The sequence below is a fragment of the Macaca nemestrina genome, chromosome 12 (genome assembly GCF_043159975.1).
Source record: "Macaca nemestrina isolate mMacNem1 chromosome 12, mMacNem.hap1, whole genome shotgun sequence".
Classification (NCBI taxonomy): domain Eukaryota; kingdom Metazoa; phylum Chordata; class Mammalia; order Primates; family Cercopithecidae; genus Macaca; species Macaca nemestrina.
Genome location: NC_092136.1, coordinates 85,047,012 through 85,061,711, shown reverse-complemented (window position 1 = coordinate 85,061,711; position 14,700 = coordinate 85,047,012). Strand labels below are relative to the sequence as shown.

The 14,700-nt window shown below is 40.9% G+C and overlaps 1 protein-coding gene across 6 annotated transcripts; it reads left to right on the top strand.

Moving 5' to 3' along the window:
* The first annotated feature begins 5,794 nt into the window (after positions 1-5,794).
* Positions 5,795-14,009, top strand: LOC105468853 (CREB/ATF bZIP transcription factor). 6 transcript variants are annotated; one of them, XM_071075401.1, is made up of 5 exons: positions 8,394-10,228; positions 10,442-10,519; positions 10,749-10,863; positions 11,586-11,654; positions 13,443-14,009. In XM_071075401.1, exons 1-2 carry the CDS (start codon positions 9,171-9,173, stop codon positions 10,455-10,457), a joined length of 1,074 nt encoding a protein of 357 aa, XP_070931502.1. In that variant the 5' UTR covers positions 8,394-9,170; the 3' UTR covers positions 10,458-10,519; positions 10,749-10,863; positions 11,586-11,654; positions 13,443-14,009. The 6 variants fall into 6 exon arrangements, 5 of the variants coding, with proteins under 5 accessions (XP_070931502.1, XP_011717590.1, XP_011717594.1 ...); XM_011719292.3 differs by lacking the exon at positions 10,749-10,863 and having other exon boundaries at positions 8,395-10,228; XM_011719288.3 differs by having other exon boundaries at positions 10,749-14,009.
* Positions 14,010-14,700: the final 691 nt, after the last annotated feature.

Sequence of the window (14,700 nt, the reverse complement as noted above, 5' to 3'; positions counted from 1 at the left end):
GAAAGAAAGAAAGAAAGAAAGAAAGAAAGAAAGAAAGAAAGAAAGAAAGAAAGAAAGAAAGAAAGAAAGAAAGAAAGAAAGAAAGAAAGAAAGAAAAGGAAAGGAAAGAAAAAAGAAAGAAAGAAAGAAAGAAAGAAAGAAAGAAAGAAAGAAAGAAAGAAAGAAAGAAAGAGAGAGTTGGGGTTGAGAATTTGGGGAGCAGCAGTTTTCCTTATCCCTAAATCACAGCTAAAGCAGAGTTTTTTGAAGTCAACATTCCAGCTGTCTATTTTACCACTTTTCCAACTGGGGCAGAGATAGTAGCTACCAAGTGGGCCTATTTGGCAATATTGTGCTGAGAGGCATTCTTGATAATCCAGTCTAATGCCCACTCCTCCCTCCAGTCTTTCCAATGACTTTTAAAGCACTACATTCTCTGAATTAAATTTCATTCCTCCTAAAGTAGCTAAGTTGGTTTCTGTTTCCTGTAGTTGAGCACTGAATGATACAACAGGCTCAGCTAGATTCTTGGCATATTTGGTTAGCCTCTCTTCATCTCCTTTAACAGTTTTACTGAATGGCTGCCATGACAAAGCAGTACCCAAAATCAGGTGGTTTAAAATAACAGAAATTTATTGTCTTATGGTTCTGGGGGCTAGAAGTCCAAAACCAAGGTGTTGGCAAGGCCTTGCTTTCTCCAGTGGCTTTGGGGGAGAATTTTTCCTTGCCTCTTCCAGTTTCTGATGTTTGCTGGCAATTCTTGGCATTCCTTGGCTTGTAGACACATCATTCCAGTCACATGGTTGTTACAGTTTGGCTGTGTTTCCACCCAGGTGTCATCTTAAATTGTAGCTCCATAATCCCCACATGTTGTGGAAGGGACTTGGTGGGAGGTGATTGAATCATGGGGGAGAGTTTTTCCCTTGCTGTTCTCATGATAGTGCATAAGTCTCACGAGATCTGATGGTTTTATAAAGGGCAGTTTCCCTGCATATGCCCTCTTGCCTGCACTATGTAAGATATGCCTTTGCTCCTCCTTGGCCTTCCCACATGATTGTGAGGCCTCCCTAGCCATGTGGAGCTGTGAGTCCATAAAACCTCTTTTTCTTTATAAATTACCTAGTCTCAGGCGGTTCTTTATAGCAGTGTGAGAATGGACTAATACAGTAAATTGGTCCTGGGTAGTGGGGCGCTGCTGTAAAGATACTTTAAAATGTGGAAGCAACTTTGGAACTGGGTAACAGGCAGAGATTGGAATAGTTTGGAGGGCTCAGAAGAAGACAGAAACATGTGGGAAAGTTTAGAACTTCCTAGAGACTTGTTGAATGGCTTTGATCAAAATGCTGATGTGATAACACTAAGAAGTCCAAGCTGAGGTGGTCTCAGATAGAGATGACGAATTTGTTGGGGACTGGAGCAAAGGTGACTCTTCTTATGCTTTGGCAAAGAGACTGGTGGCATTTTGCCCCTGCCCTAGAGGTTTGTGGAACTTTGAACTTGAGAGAGATGATTTAGGGTATCTGGCAGAAGAAATTTCTAAGTAGCAATGAATTCAAGAGGAAGCAGAACAAAAAAGTTTGGAAAATTTGCAGCCCGATGTTGCAGTAGGAAAGAAAAAACCCATTTTCTTGGGAGAAATTCAAGCTGGCTGCAGAAATTTGCATAAGTAACCAGGAGCAACAGGTTAATCACCAAGACAATGGAGAGAATGTCTCCAGGGCATGTTAGAGATCTTCGAAGCAGCCCCTCCCATGACAGGCCCAGAGGCCTAGGAATAGAAAATGGTTTCATATGCTGGGCCTAGGGCCCCATGCTGTGTGCAGCCTAGGTTCTTGGTGCCCTGCATCCCAGCTGCTCCAGCTGTGGCTAAAAGAGGCCAAGGTACAGGCTCAGGCTATGGCTTCAGAGGGTGCAAGCCCTAAGCCTTGGTGGCTTCCATGTGATATTGAGCCTCTGGGTGCATAGAAGTCAAGAATTGAGGTCTGGCAACCTCCCCCTAGATTTTAGAGGATGTATGGAAACACTTGGCTGTCCAGGCATAAGTTTGCTGCAGGAGCAGGGCTTCCATGGAGAACCTCTGCTAGGGCAGTGCGGAAGGGAAGTGTGGGGTCAGAGTTCCCACACAGAGTCTACACTGGGGCACTGCCTAGTGGAGCTGTGAGAAGAGGGCCACCGTCCTCCAGACCCCAGAACGGTAGCTCTATCAACAGCTTGCACTGTGCACTGGAAAGGCTGCAGTCAGTGCCGATGCATGAAAGCTGCCAGGAGAGGGCCTGGACCCTGCAAAGCCACAGGGATGAAGCTGCTCAAGGCCATGGTAACACACCTCTTCCATCAGTGTGACCTGGGTGTGAGACATGGAGTCAAAGGAGATCATTATGGAGATTTAAGATTTGACTGCCCTGCTGGATTATGGACTTGCATGGGGCCTGTAGCCCCTTTGTTTTGGCCAAGTTCTGTCATTTGGAATGGGTGTATTTACCCAATGCCTGTACCTGCATTGTATCTAGGAAGTAACTAACTTGCTTTTGATTTTTCAGGCTTGTAGGCAGAAAGGACTTGCCTTGCCTCGCCTCCGATGAGACTTTGGATTGTGGACTTTTGAGTTAATGCTGAATGGGGGATTGTTGTGATGGCATGATTGGTTTTGAAATGTGAGGACATGAGATTTGGGAGGGGCCAGGAGCAGAATTATGTTGTTTGGCTGAGTTCCCACCCAAATGTCATCTTGAAATGTAGCTCCCATAACCCCCACATGTTGTGGAAGGGACCCAGTGGGAAGTAATTGAATCATGGGGGCAGGTTTTTTCTATGCTGTTCTCACTGTAGTGAATAAGTCTCACAAGATCTGATGGTTTTGTAAAGGGCAGTTCCCCTACATATGCTCTCTTGCCTACCGCCATGTAACACATGTCTTTACTTCTCCTTTGCCTTCCACCGTGATTGTGAGGCCTCCTTAGCCATGTGGAACTGTGAGTCCATTAAACCTCTTTTTCTTTATAAATTACCCAGTTTTGGGCAGTTCTTTGCAGCAGTGTGAGAATGGATTAATACACATGCTTATCCTCTACCTATGTGTCTTTCCATTGTCTTCCCTTTGTGTTTGTCTCTATGTACAAATGTTTTCTTTTTATAAGAGCAAAAATCATGCTGAATTAGAACCCACCCTAATAAGCTAATTTTAGCTTTATTATCTCTGTAAAAATCCTATTGCCAAATAAGGTCACGTTCTAAGGTACTAGGGATAAGGACTTCGACATGTCATTTTTGAGGGACACAATCTAATCTATATCAACTCCTATCCTCCTCTTCACTCTTAGCTGACAACCTCTTCTTCTAATCTATCTAGATATTGATGCTACATTGTATTCTGGTGCTCCAGCTGAAAAATTTATGTATGCATGTCTCAGGGGATGAGTTGACATTCTTTTCCTATGTTTGGAAAATCTATGGTTAAAGAACTTGAGAGGCCTGGTGCAGTGGCTCACGCCTGTAATCCAGCACTTTGGGAGGCTGAGGCAGGTGGATCACGAGGTCAGGAGGTCAAGACCATCCTGGCTAACACAGGGAAACCCCGTCTCTACTAAATATACAAAAAATTAGCTGGGTGTGGTGGCGGGTACCTGTAGTCCCAGCCACTCAGTAGGCAGAGGCAGGAGAATGGCGTGAACCCGGGAGGCAGAGTTTGCAGTTAGCAGAGATCGCGCCACTGTACTCTAGCCTGGGTGATAGAGCGAGACTCCGTCTCAAAAAACAAACAAACAAACAAACAAACAAAAAACCTTGGGATCTTATTGTGGGGGGATTAAAATGTTAAGAGGAAATAAAGAATGCGAAACAAAGTATCAGTGGCCCTACATGTCTTAAATTAATTTTCATTTTGTATTACATGCTTGCTAGAAACTTTCAGGATTTTTCTTCTTTCAAATTCCAATGAAATGCTTGTGTATTTACAAACATGTAATTAGGCCGGGCATGGTGGCTCACACCTGTAATCCCAGCACTTTGGGAGGCTGAGATGGGCAGATCATGAGGTCAGGAGTTCAAGACCAGCCTGGCCAACATGGTGAAACCCTGTCTCTACTAAAAAATACAAAAATTAGCCAGGCATGGTGGCAAGCACCTATAATCCCAGCCACTTGGAAGGCTGAGGCAGGAGAATCACTTGAACCCAGGAGGCAGAGGTTGCAGTGAGCTGAGATCATGCCACTGTACTCTAGCCTGGGCAACAGAGTGAGACTCTGTCTCAAAACAAACGAACAAAAAACATTTAATTAATTCAGTTGTAAATAGTGTGTATAAAAACACATGTCCTATGATGTCTCTTCTTACCCACTCTGCTCCAACCTTTTTGTCTTTATTTCTTAACACACTATTGAGGTTTCAGCTGAAATTTTATTTCCTCAGAGAATTGTCCATTGGCTATCCAATCTAAAATAATTATAGATTTATTTTCAATTGGGTGACCCTTTAAAAAAATCTCTGTATAGCATTTTTATAAAACTTTCCTATTTATTTTCTGTCTTCTCTCATTACAAAGTCGGCTCCATGAGAACTTTATAGACCTTGCCCATCATTATACCCACAATGCTTATAACAGGATCTAGCTCAAAGTAGACCGTGTGTGTGTGTGTGTGTGTGTGTGTAGAATGACTGAATAAATTATTTTCTTGCTTTGATCTTGCAATTCTAGACAGATGCAGAATAATGTAGGTACGTGAGATGGGTCAAGTTTTGCAAAACCTTTATTTAGCTACGAGAAGCTGAACAGATGTTTTTCAAACTGCCTCCCCAATATACAAAACCCAATACACAGAGTTATAAAGTTTAGGCTTCTCTCACAATTATCTTAAGCTAGTGAACCTTACACAGTTTTTACATGGCTTTATACCTCCTTCCCTCCAAAGATTTGGAGTATAGTTGAATCCTGACACATGCTGCAAGTCATTTAATAAAACAGCCATTCATGTTGTTAAAATCTCCATGTAAAATACAAATAGGAGCATGTTTCTTAATCTAATAAAAATACTAATCTCAAGTCAATAGCTAGATAGTAAAGGCATTTCTGTTAAAGTCAGGAATAAGACAAGGAAGTTTGCTATAAACACTATTATTAGACATGAATCTGAAAGTGCTATTATATTATCAGTCAAGATAATAATAAATATTGCAAAGAAGGAAGCAAAATAGTTATATATAAGGTTATGTAATTATTAAAAATTGATAAGCTGAAAATTAAAACAAGAAAGTTTGGTGCACTAGTCAGTTAAAAATTTAACAAAAAAGATAAATAGCTCTCCTACATAGTAACAATAACCATTTAGAAATAGAACGGAAGAAATAATCTATTTTATGCAAAGTTTGCATAAAAACTAGGTAAAGTTTGCATAAAAACTAGATAAAAGAAATGAATACATTTAATGCAATTTCCATAAAAATTCTAGCTTTTTTGAACTTGGAAAGTCTTCTAAAGTTATGTGGAGAAATAAATACTTAAGTATAGCTAGAAAATTCTGAGAAAATAAAAGTGACAAAGAGGGACTTGCCATATGAGATATGAAAATGTAATATAAACTCCAATAAAAAGTGGAGTGACGGCCGGGCGCGGTGGCTCAAGCCTGTAATCCCAGCACTTTGGGAGGCCGAGAAGGGTGGATCACGAGGTCAGGAGATCGAGACCATCCTGGCTAACACGGTGAAACCCCGTCTCTACTAAAAATACAAAAAAAAAAAAAAAAAAAAAACTAGCTGGGCGCGGTGGCGGGCGCCTGTAGTCCCAGCTACTCGGGATCTGAGGCAGGAGAATGGCGTGAACCCGGGAGGCGGAGCTTGCAGTGAGCTGAGATCCGGCCACTGCACTTCAGCCTGGGCGACAGAGCAAGACTCCGTCTCAAAAAAAAAAAAAAAAAAAAAGTGGAGTGATTTTGCTTCTGGAATTGCAGAACTGATCAATAAAATAGATAAAGACCAGAAATAGATCCAAGTGTATGTAAGAATTTAATATATGGCACACATGTTGGGAAGTCAATGGGACAAGTATGGATTATTCAATGAATTGATAAGTGGATTTTCTTTTTTTCTTCTAAGACATAGTCTTACTCTGTCGCCCAGGCTGGATGAAGTGCAGTGGCACAATCTTGGCTTACTGCAACCTCCGCCTCCAAGGTTCAAGTGATTCTTGGGCCTCAGCCTCCCAAGTAGCTGGGATTACATGCATGTGCCACCACACCTGGCTAAATTTTTTTCTAATTTTTTGTATTTTTAATAGAGATGAGGTTTCACCATGTTGGCCAGGCTGGTCTCGAACTCCTGGCCTTAAGTGTTCCGCCTGCCTCGGCCTCCCAAAGTGCTGGGATTACAGGTGTGAGCCACTGAGCCTGGTCTTTGATAAATTGACTATTTAAAAATTACAGCCTAAGAAAGAACTTTACAACTCCACCCCTAGTAAATCGTAAAATTATTTTTTTAAAAAGTTGGAAAATATAAGAGGCAAAGGGATGTTTTCCTTATAATGTAAAGAGTTCACATAAATCAAGAAGAAAAAAGACAAACATCTTCCCTGAAGAACATTTTCCCCTACTTCAAAGATAAATAAATGGGTTAGGGAAGTGAAAATCCTATTCACATTAGAAGTCAGTTGGTCATGTGACAAACATTCAACCTTCCAATAATCAAGGAAAAGCAAATTTGGGAGGTTGCGGTGGCTCACGCCCACAATCCCAGCACTTTGGGAGGCTGAGGCAGGTGGATCACCTGAGGTGGGCAGATCACCTGAGGCCAGGAGTTCAAGACCAGCCTTGCCAACATGGTGAAACCCCATCTCTACTAAAAGTACAAAAAATTAGCCAGGCAAGGTGGTGGGTGGGGGTTGGTGGTGGGGGGGTTGGTGTCTCTCTATGTTGCCGAGGCTGATCTCAAACTCCTGGGCTCAGGCAATCCTCCTGCCTCGGCCTCCCAAAGTGCTGGGATTACAGGCGTGAGCCACCACACCTGGCCAAATCATGTGTATTTAAAACAAAATTTTGTAGTTTAAAAAATATAATAAATCAATCAATAATATTGAATTTTGCCTAAGGGGAAAATGCAGATGAATGGGATTACCAGCCATACAAAACACCTGTACTCAAGGGAGGCCAGAGTAGACATATATCACCTTGAACTGTGTGCTGTTGTTCTTTAGCAAAATCTTTCCTAATGGAATGTTAAGCAGGACAAGGAGTCCTTTTATTTATTCTTCTAGATACCACAGGTCATACTTTTTTCACACCTTGAAATAATTGTTTTCATTCATTTGAGCTTTAGTGTTATGCCTTCAGTCAAAACTGTAGACTTTGTTCACTCACTCAATAAATATTTGTTGAAGCCTGTGCAGTGTACCAAGCACGTTTCTCAATATTTAGGACCTGTCAGTGTTCAACTTTCCTGGAACTTGCTTTCTGTCTCTCTTAAGAAATACTGTATAGAAGCAGCTATCCTAGAGGATATCTGCTACATTATTCAGTATCCTATAGAGAAGTTTCTTTAAGATTTAAGAACTAGAAAAGTGGTTAAAGAATTCATATATACTTTACTTATGAACAAAGGAAAATTCATTTCTCTTTTTTTGTTTGGGCTGTCAGGAAACAATTTTAGCCCAACTCAAACAACTGAGTAAGATATTGCATCCATCCAATTCCAATATTAACCGTTTCCCCTTTCAGAACTCCTTCTCTTCCTAGTTCATCTTTTTTTTGGCCTTGCTTTTTAAAAATTCAAAATGTTTTGTTTTACTATATTCTAATGTACTTGTAAACTGCTTCAAATCTCAGATCTCTTGTGGGATATGAACCTAAATATCTGTATTTGTAAACTGCTTCAAATCTCAAATCCCTTGTGGGATGTGAACCTAAATAACAAACAGAAAAGGTCTCTAAAATAAAAGATGTGCATTGAAAATAGAGCATTTCAATGGGAAAACGCATGCCATAGTAAACTATGTGTGTATGCAGGAAGACGAAGGAAGACAAAGGGTTTTAAAGGAAAAAGAATGAGGATGGTTACACATTGTTTTGAAATAATTATCTTGACTACAAAGGTCAATAACAAGGGTGACGTCAGTTCAAGGTTGGACAGGCAGCTTCTGGGCAGACATCCTTGCAGAGGTTTTGTATAAGGTCGTGATGGTTTTTGTGCAACGTTGTAGTTTTGCAGTCTTTGTTTTCAGGCATACAAGTATGAGTACCCTCTCTTCATAGCCTTTTCTGGCTCTATTTGTCAGAGTTTTTGTTCGTTACCCAAATGCAGTAAGTCAGTACTGATTGGATCTTGGCTCGAGTGAAAATACCTACTTGTAAAAAATGGCATGAACAACCGAAGACAATTTTTGTAAGGAACGTTGTATTCTACATTCCTTTTTTTTTTTTTTAATTGACAAATAATAACTGTCACATTCATGGGGTACATAGTGATATTTCCATACATATGGAATGTAGTGATCAGGTTAGGGTAATTAGCATATCCATTATCCAACTGAGGACATCTAGTATGGCCCAGGTATTAAATAGTATTAGTAAACGATTGTTAATTTTCTGAAGACTTGGTAATAGTATTATGATTATGAAAAAAAGTCCTTAGTTTTAGAGATGCACACTAAAGTACGCAGGGGTGTGGTGTCTTACCTGCAACTTTAGGATGATTCAGCAAAAAAAATTTACAAGCATTTATGTAAAGATAAAGCAAATATGGCAAAACAGTGTGTTGAACTGTTGAGTCTGGGTATTGGGCGGTATTATTGAATTAGGGTGGATAAATCTAGAGTCTGTTGTTATTTTTGCTGCAGTTATTATGACGTCACTAGAAAGCTGGAATTATTCCCACTCCAAAGCACCCTAAAACCTCGCGATATTACGGCCTGGTGGCGCGCGAAACGCGGTGGGCGGGGCTGGGGCGAAAACCACTGACTTCCGGCCAGGCCGTTGTCTGGGTGGTGCGGTCGAGTCATCGCTGGGCCTCACCGCTTCTTTCTCCCGACCCTTCCTGCGCCCTGGCGCGGGGGGTCGACTAGCCAACTGAGGCGGGAGGCTACTCGGACCTTTCCCTGCATTTCGTTTCGGCCAGTGCTGGGGGCTACCCGCCCTGGGGCGCGGGATCCTTGGGGCCCGTGAGGCCCACTCTTAGCGGCCAGGGCCTACCGCGGCCCGCCGCCGGCGCTCATGAGGCATAGCCTGACCAAGCTGCTGGCAGCCTCGGGCAGCAACTCCCCAACCCGCAGTGAGAGCCCAGCCCCGGCTGCAACCTGCTCGCTGCCCTCGGACCTCACCCGGGCGGCAGCGGGGGAGGAGGAGACAGCAGCGGCCGGATCTCCCGGCCGCAAGCAGCAGCTTGGCGACGAAGGGGAGTTGGAAGCCGGGAGGGGGAGCCGCGGCAGGGTGGCCGTGCGCGCGCCCTCGCCCGAGGAGATGGAGGAGGAAGCGATCGCCAGCCTCCCCGGAGAAGAAACGGAGGATATGGACTTTCTGTCTGGGCTGGAACTGGCGGATCTCCTGGACCCCCGGCAACCGGACTGGCACTTGGACCCCGGGCTTAGCTCGCCGGGGCCTCTCTCCTCGTCTGGCGGAGGCTCGGATAGCGGCGGCCTGTGGAGAGGGGAGGATGACGATGAGGCCGCGGCTGCTGAAATGCAGCGCTTCTCTGACCTGCTGCAGAGGCTGTTAAACGGTATCGGAGGCTGCAGCAGCAGCAGTGACAGTGGCAGCGCCGAAAAGAGGCGGAAAAAGTCTCCAGGAGGCGGCGGTGGCGGCAGCGGTAACGACAACAACCAGGCGGCGACAAAGAGTCCCCGGAAGGCGGCGGCGGCCGCTGCCCGCCTTAATCGGCTGAAGAAGAAGGAGTACGTGATGGGGCTGGAGAGTCGAGTACGGGGTCTGGCAGCCGAGAACCAGGAACTGCGGGCCGAGAATCGGGAGCTGGGCAAACGCGTACAGGCACTGCAGGAGGAGAGTCGCTACCTACGGGCAGTCTTAGCCAACGAGACTGGACTGGCTCGCTTGCTGAGCCGGCTGAGCGGCGTGGGACTGCGGCTGACCACCTCGCTCTTCAGAGACTCGCCCGCCGGTGACCACGACTACGCTCTGCCGGTGGGAAAGCAGAAGCAGGACCTGCTGGAAGAGGACGACTCGGCGGGAGGAGTCTGTCTCCATGTGGACAAGGATAAGGTGTCGGTGGAGTTCTGCTCGGCGTGCGCCCGGAAGGCGTCGTCTTCTCTTAAAATGTAGGGTCAAGTAATCTGCTCTTTATCCGCGTTTACCCCTTTCAACTCCCTTACACCATGTCAAACTTACCTTAGTGGGACATCTTCACCGGACACATTTCAGAGGAGAGAAAAAAAGTAATATTGAATCTTAAAGTGTTTAGCTAAAAGCATGAATGTGACACAGTAACCAACTCCTAATGATAACATGTGACTATTAAATCTCTCTGACAGTTTCTTTTTTAGGTGATTTCCTTCCTGCCAGGCTCCGTTGTAGGGGTTACAGAACAGTCGTTCCCGCCTCACAACCTGGTAAGGATCCATCTCTTCCCGTAACGCTCATGCTCTGCTGCTTAGTCTACTTTAATGGGCAACATCTCAGTCTGTGTGTGTGTGGTTTTTTTTTTTTTCCTGTTTTGGAAGGTGGGAGGGAAATCTAATTTGGGCCCTGTCCACCCTGGAAACAGACTTGTGCTGGTCAAGAATGTATTTAAGATGCCTCTTCTGGTTGAAATAGCTATTAATGTGTCCCCTTATTCAGACTTGCGTGTACCTAGCTCTTCTGTCCCCAGTGTGGACATGGCCTTGGATGACATCGGTTCCAACTGTACACTGAAACCTGCTTATAGAGATACAGTTTGGAGACAGTGAAACAGGTGAAGTTGAATGGAAGTTCCGAGTTGTACAAGGTGCAAATTGGAATTCCGATTTTAGGGCAACTTTTCAGAGGTTGACAATAAGTATTTGGGGCATGCACAAATGTGATAGTTATTTTGCTGGAGGTGACAGGTATCTCTGAAATATCAATGCCTTTTAGTTTTCAGTAGGAGATATAGAAACAGTCTATACGGAGTAACAGATTTTAGTATCTCACCATTAGAGAAGTTGGAAATTAACATGCATATCAGACTTCTGTGTTTTAGTTACTTGGAGAATAAGAATGGTTAATATTTCTTTGAGGACCAGCAGTGATTACCCTATCACTGAGTATGAATAAATTGTTGAACATCTTTATTTTTGTTGTATTAAAATTTTAGGTTAAATTTATATATGTATGATTAGATATTGAAGGTTGTGAAATGTGAATGAAAACGTGTAAAGTGAGGCTTCACAAAGAATCTTATTCTCTGTATTTCAAAAATATTTGTCCTATTTTAGAATAATTTTTTAAATTGAGTGCTTCTGGCCACTTAAATAACACGATTGGCACTATTTTCCCAAAGGTGGGATTTATTCTTCCCTTGAATCTATTAACCAGTTGTATAAATTGAGTTATGGTGTCCTTCAGTGTAAGAGGCATTAAAAAATTCTTTGTGAAACATCACTGCTTGATAAAGTATATACGTATTTAGCATCCTTGTTTTTCTTTGTGCTAAAGTGGATACAGCTGTTGGGGCAGAAGAGACGGGACCAGCTGCTGGCCACATTTCCTGCTTTATTTTAAAAGGTAGTATAAGAAATGAGGAAAAAGAGGTAATATCAGGGCTTCTGCTGTTTTTTATTTTTAAAATGTTCATAATTAAAAAGTATTTTCCAGCAGTCCAAAGATGTAAGTTATCTTACACATAAAATGTTTTATTTTGTTGTTCTTTGGTTATGAAAATGGAATCCTTGTTCTTGCACAACTGTAAATGTTTTGTTGCTAGATAATACGATTTGAGACCTGAATTGGTCTTTGGTTTCCAGTGCATCACAGCATATTTTGTAAAATCATCTACTACTGCACTTGAGCATGATGGGTAGTAGCCAAACTCACAACTTGGAGTGATGAACCTGCTTATACCTAAGGGCAGGAGCAAGCCCCTCACAATGCAGCTGCATGGGTTTTTAGTGCCTACTGAATTTTATATATATATATACATATATATAAACCAAAAGTAGTTGGAAAGATTATTTGAAATGACTAATTTGTGCTATCTTTATGAAATATGTTAAATGTAGCTTTTTTGAAACAGAAGCCTTGAATTGAAATTTAACTAATACTTGAACATTTTTGTATATATTTCTTTGTATATAATTTTGTGCAGTACCAATGACAAAAATATGGTGTCATAATAAAACCAGGTTTGTTGATCTTTTAGTTATGGGCTCAAAGAATTTATTCATCTCTAACATGACATTGGAAATTAATGGATGAAAATAGGAAAAATGATTGTTGTTAATGCTGACTGTGGGTCTTAAAAGGTTCTGGAAAGCAGTAAGTTCATTTTTCTAAAAACTATAACATTCTCTTGGAATATTTTCTTCCTTACGTCAATACTTTTCCTGCATTATTTGAAGTTGTGGGCTGGGGAGGAAACAGCAGTCAAAGCTTTCTGAATTGAGATGCTTTGAAATTCCAAGTGTAGATTTTTAGAATGTCATTTTATAAATGGCAGTTTTTGGAATTACTTGATAAAGAACTTTTGAAAATGGAAAGATTAGTATGGCCTATTTTTAAAGCTGCTTTGTTAGGTTCCTTATGTTTTATTAACTGTCTTTCCTCAGTTTCCATTTCATTTTTTTTTCTAGTTTTGGTGACTTAGTGATTTTGTCATTTTTTACATCAACTTCATGGTCTTGTTTTTACATGGTAATTGCATGTATTTAGGATCTATCTAATAGGGGCTTTAAATAAATTTGGTCATATTTATGTGTAAGCACATTTTACTGTAAATGTTTGGGTTTCTGAATTTAAACAGATCTGTTTATTTCAGTATGTAGTAAACAATATCTTAAAGTGTCCGACTCACTACTTGTTAATTAAAAAAGTTATGATTAATGTGAAACTGTTGTCTTACTATTTTTAGAAAATTGTGTTCTGGATGATTAGCACATGGATAAAGGAGATTTCTGGCATATAAAATGGATTGTTTTTGAAATTTCTAGGTTTGGCTCTATTTACTATAATGGTTGAAAACAATTTAGTATTTGGGTGACCCTTTTGTTTTTCTTCTAAATGTGCCTCTATGGTAAAATACAGAACTAGACTAAAGACGTAGCTTTTTAATATTTGTCTTCGATGGTGGCAGGAGTTCATACATTAATTGAACTAACACATCATATTTTGACCTACTATTTCTATCATATTGACTTACTGTTTCTGCACTTCCTTGACCAGACTTATCTTAAAAAGTCCACTTTCGTTAAAATGTAGTCACACCTGATATAATCCAACAAAAAGTGTTCAAAATATTTTAAATATTTGTGCATTTTATAATCACTAAATTAATCTCTCTCTCTTCTCTTTAAACAGCTTAGCAGTGTCTGCAAAAACGAATCTTTTCCTACAACCTGTTAACTGACTGGACTGATGGTAACAAAGTAATTGTGAGAGCCATGTCGGTCAAAAATTTGGCATCTGCTGAAAAAAATGAATGCCATTTTCAAGTTCCCAAATTACTTCTATACTGATTTCACTTTCCAGAAATGGAGATATGAAAAGATTCTCTGGAATCCTTGAAAGACTTAATAGAGATACATGAGACTAAGTTAATCTTGGAACAAAATTACACTTTTTTTGTCTTTCATGGGAGTGATACTCAGTTATTGCATATCTTTACAAAATTGTAACCGTTGGAGAATTAACAGTATTTCATCAAGAAATTAATTAGAGTTTTTAAATAATCAAGAGCATATTCTATGGAATTAACATTTAGTGGACTAGAATTACATAAGCAGGCCATCAGTGATCACAAGGCATATGAGTTTGTATTTATTTCCTGGAACATGAGAGGTAATTTGGAGTACAGACAGACACCCTGCTGAGTAGAATATAAAAGTTAATGTAAAGTTCTTAACAATAAAGAGTAGTCCTTTTAAATAGATGCATTGATTTGTATATCTCTGAAAAAGTTGATTATGATTAAATGTGTGGGTAGTTAATTAAAATTTAGGGTAACAACCAGGATGTATGGATTCTGAGGTTTTGGCTTCTTGAGCTTTCTCTTGAGTACTTGATACTGTTTTTTGAATATTTTGAGGTTTCTAATTAATGGTATGCTAGTTTCTACTGTTTTATATAAAAATTTATCTAGTGTTGTATAAGGGCTTTAGTATTCTGGATGGGAGTGGCTTTTTGTGGCATATCGTTGTTTTACTTAATTGAAATATTTTTTCAGTTTATTACAAGTGTGAAAAAAACACTCAAAACTCTGGATTGTTTTATTTCATTTTTGTTGGATTATGTTAATACATTCCTTCACCTGGTTTAGATTGAGTCATTTTATCTTATTTGGGAAATGTGCAGCTGATAGAAGAGGGTTTGGGTAGGAGATTGGCTCTTAACTTCATAGTAAATATACAGTTGGTTATTGTATTATTCAGAACTTACTAAATCCAGTCAGTTTCTTATAATTTTAAGTGTATTCAGTGCCTGTGAAGCCAGGCAGCCAAGAGTATTCCCACTGGCATAAAACTTAAGTGCTGATGCTCCTACAGTACAGCTAGTTATAATTCCAGAACCAAAGCCACCAACATGATTTGGTGACCTTAACTACTACTTTGATAGAACA

Excerpts from the sequence above, each read along its gene's own strand:
- LOC105468853 (XM_071075401.1), top strand. The coding sequence starts at position 9,171 with ATGAGGCATAGCCTGACCAAGCTGCTGGCAGCCTCGGGCAGCAACTCC.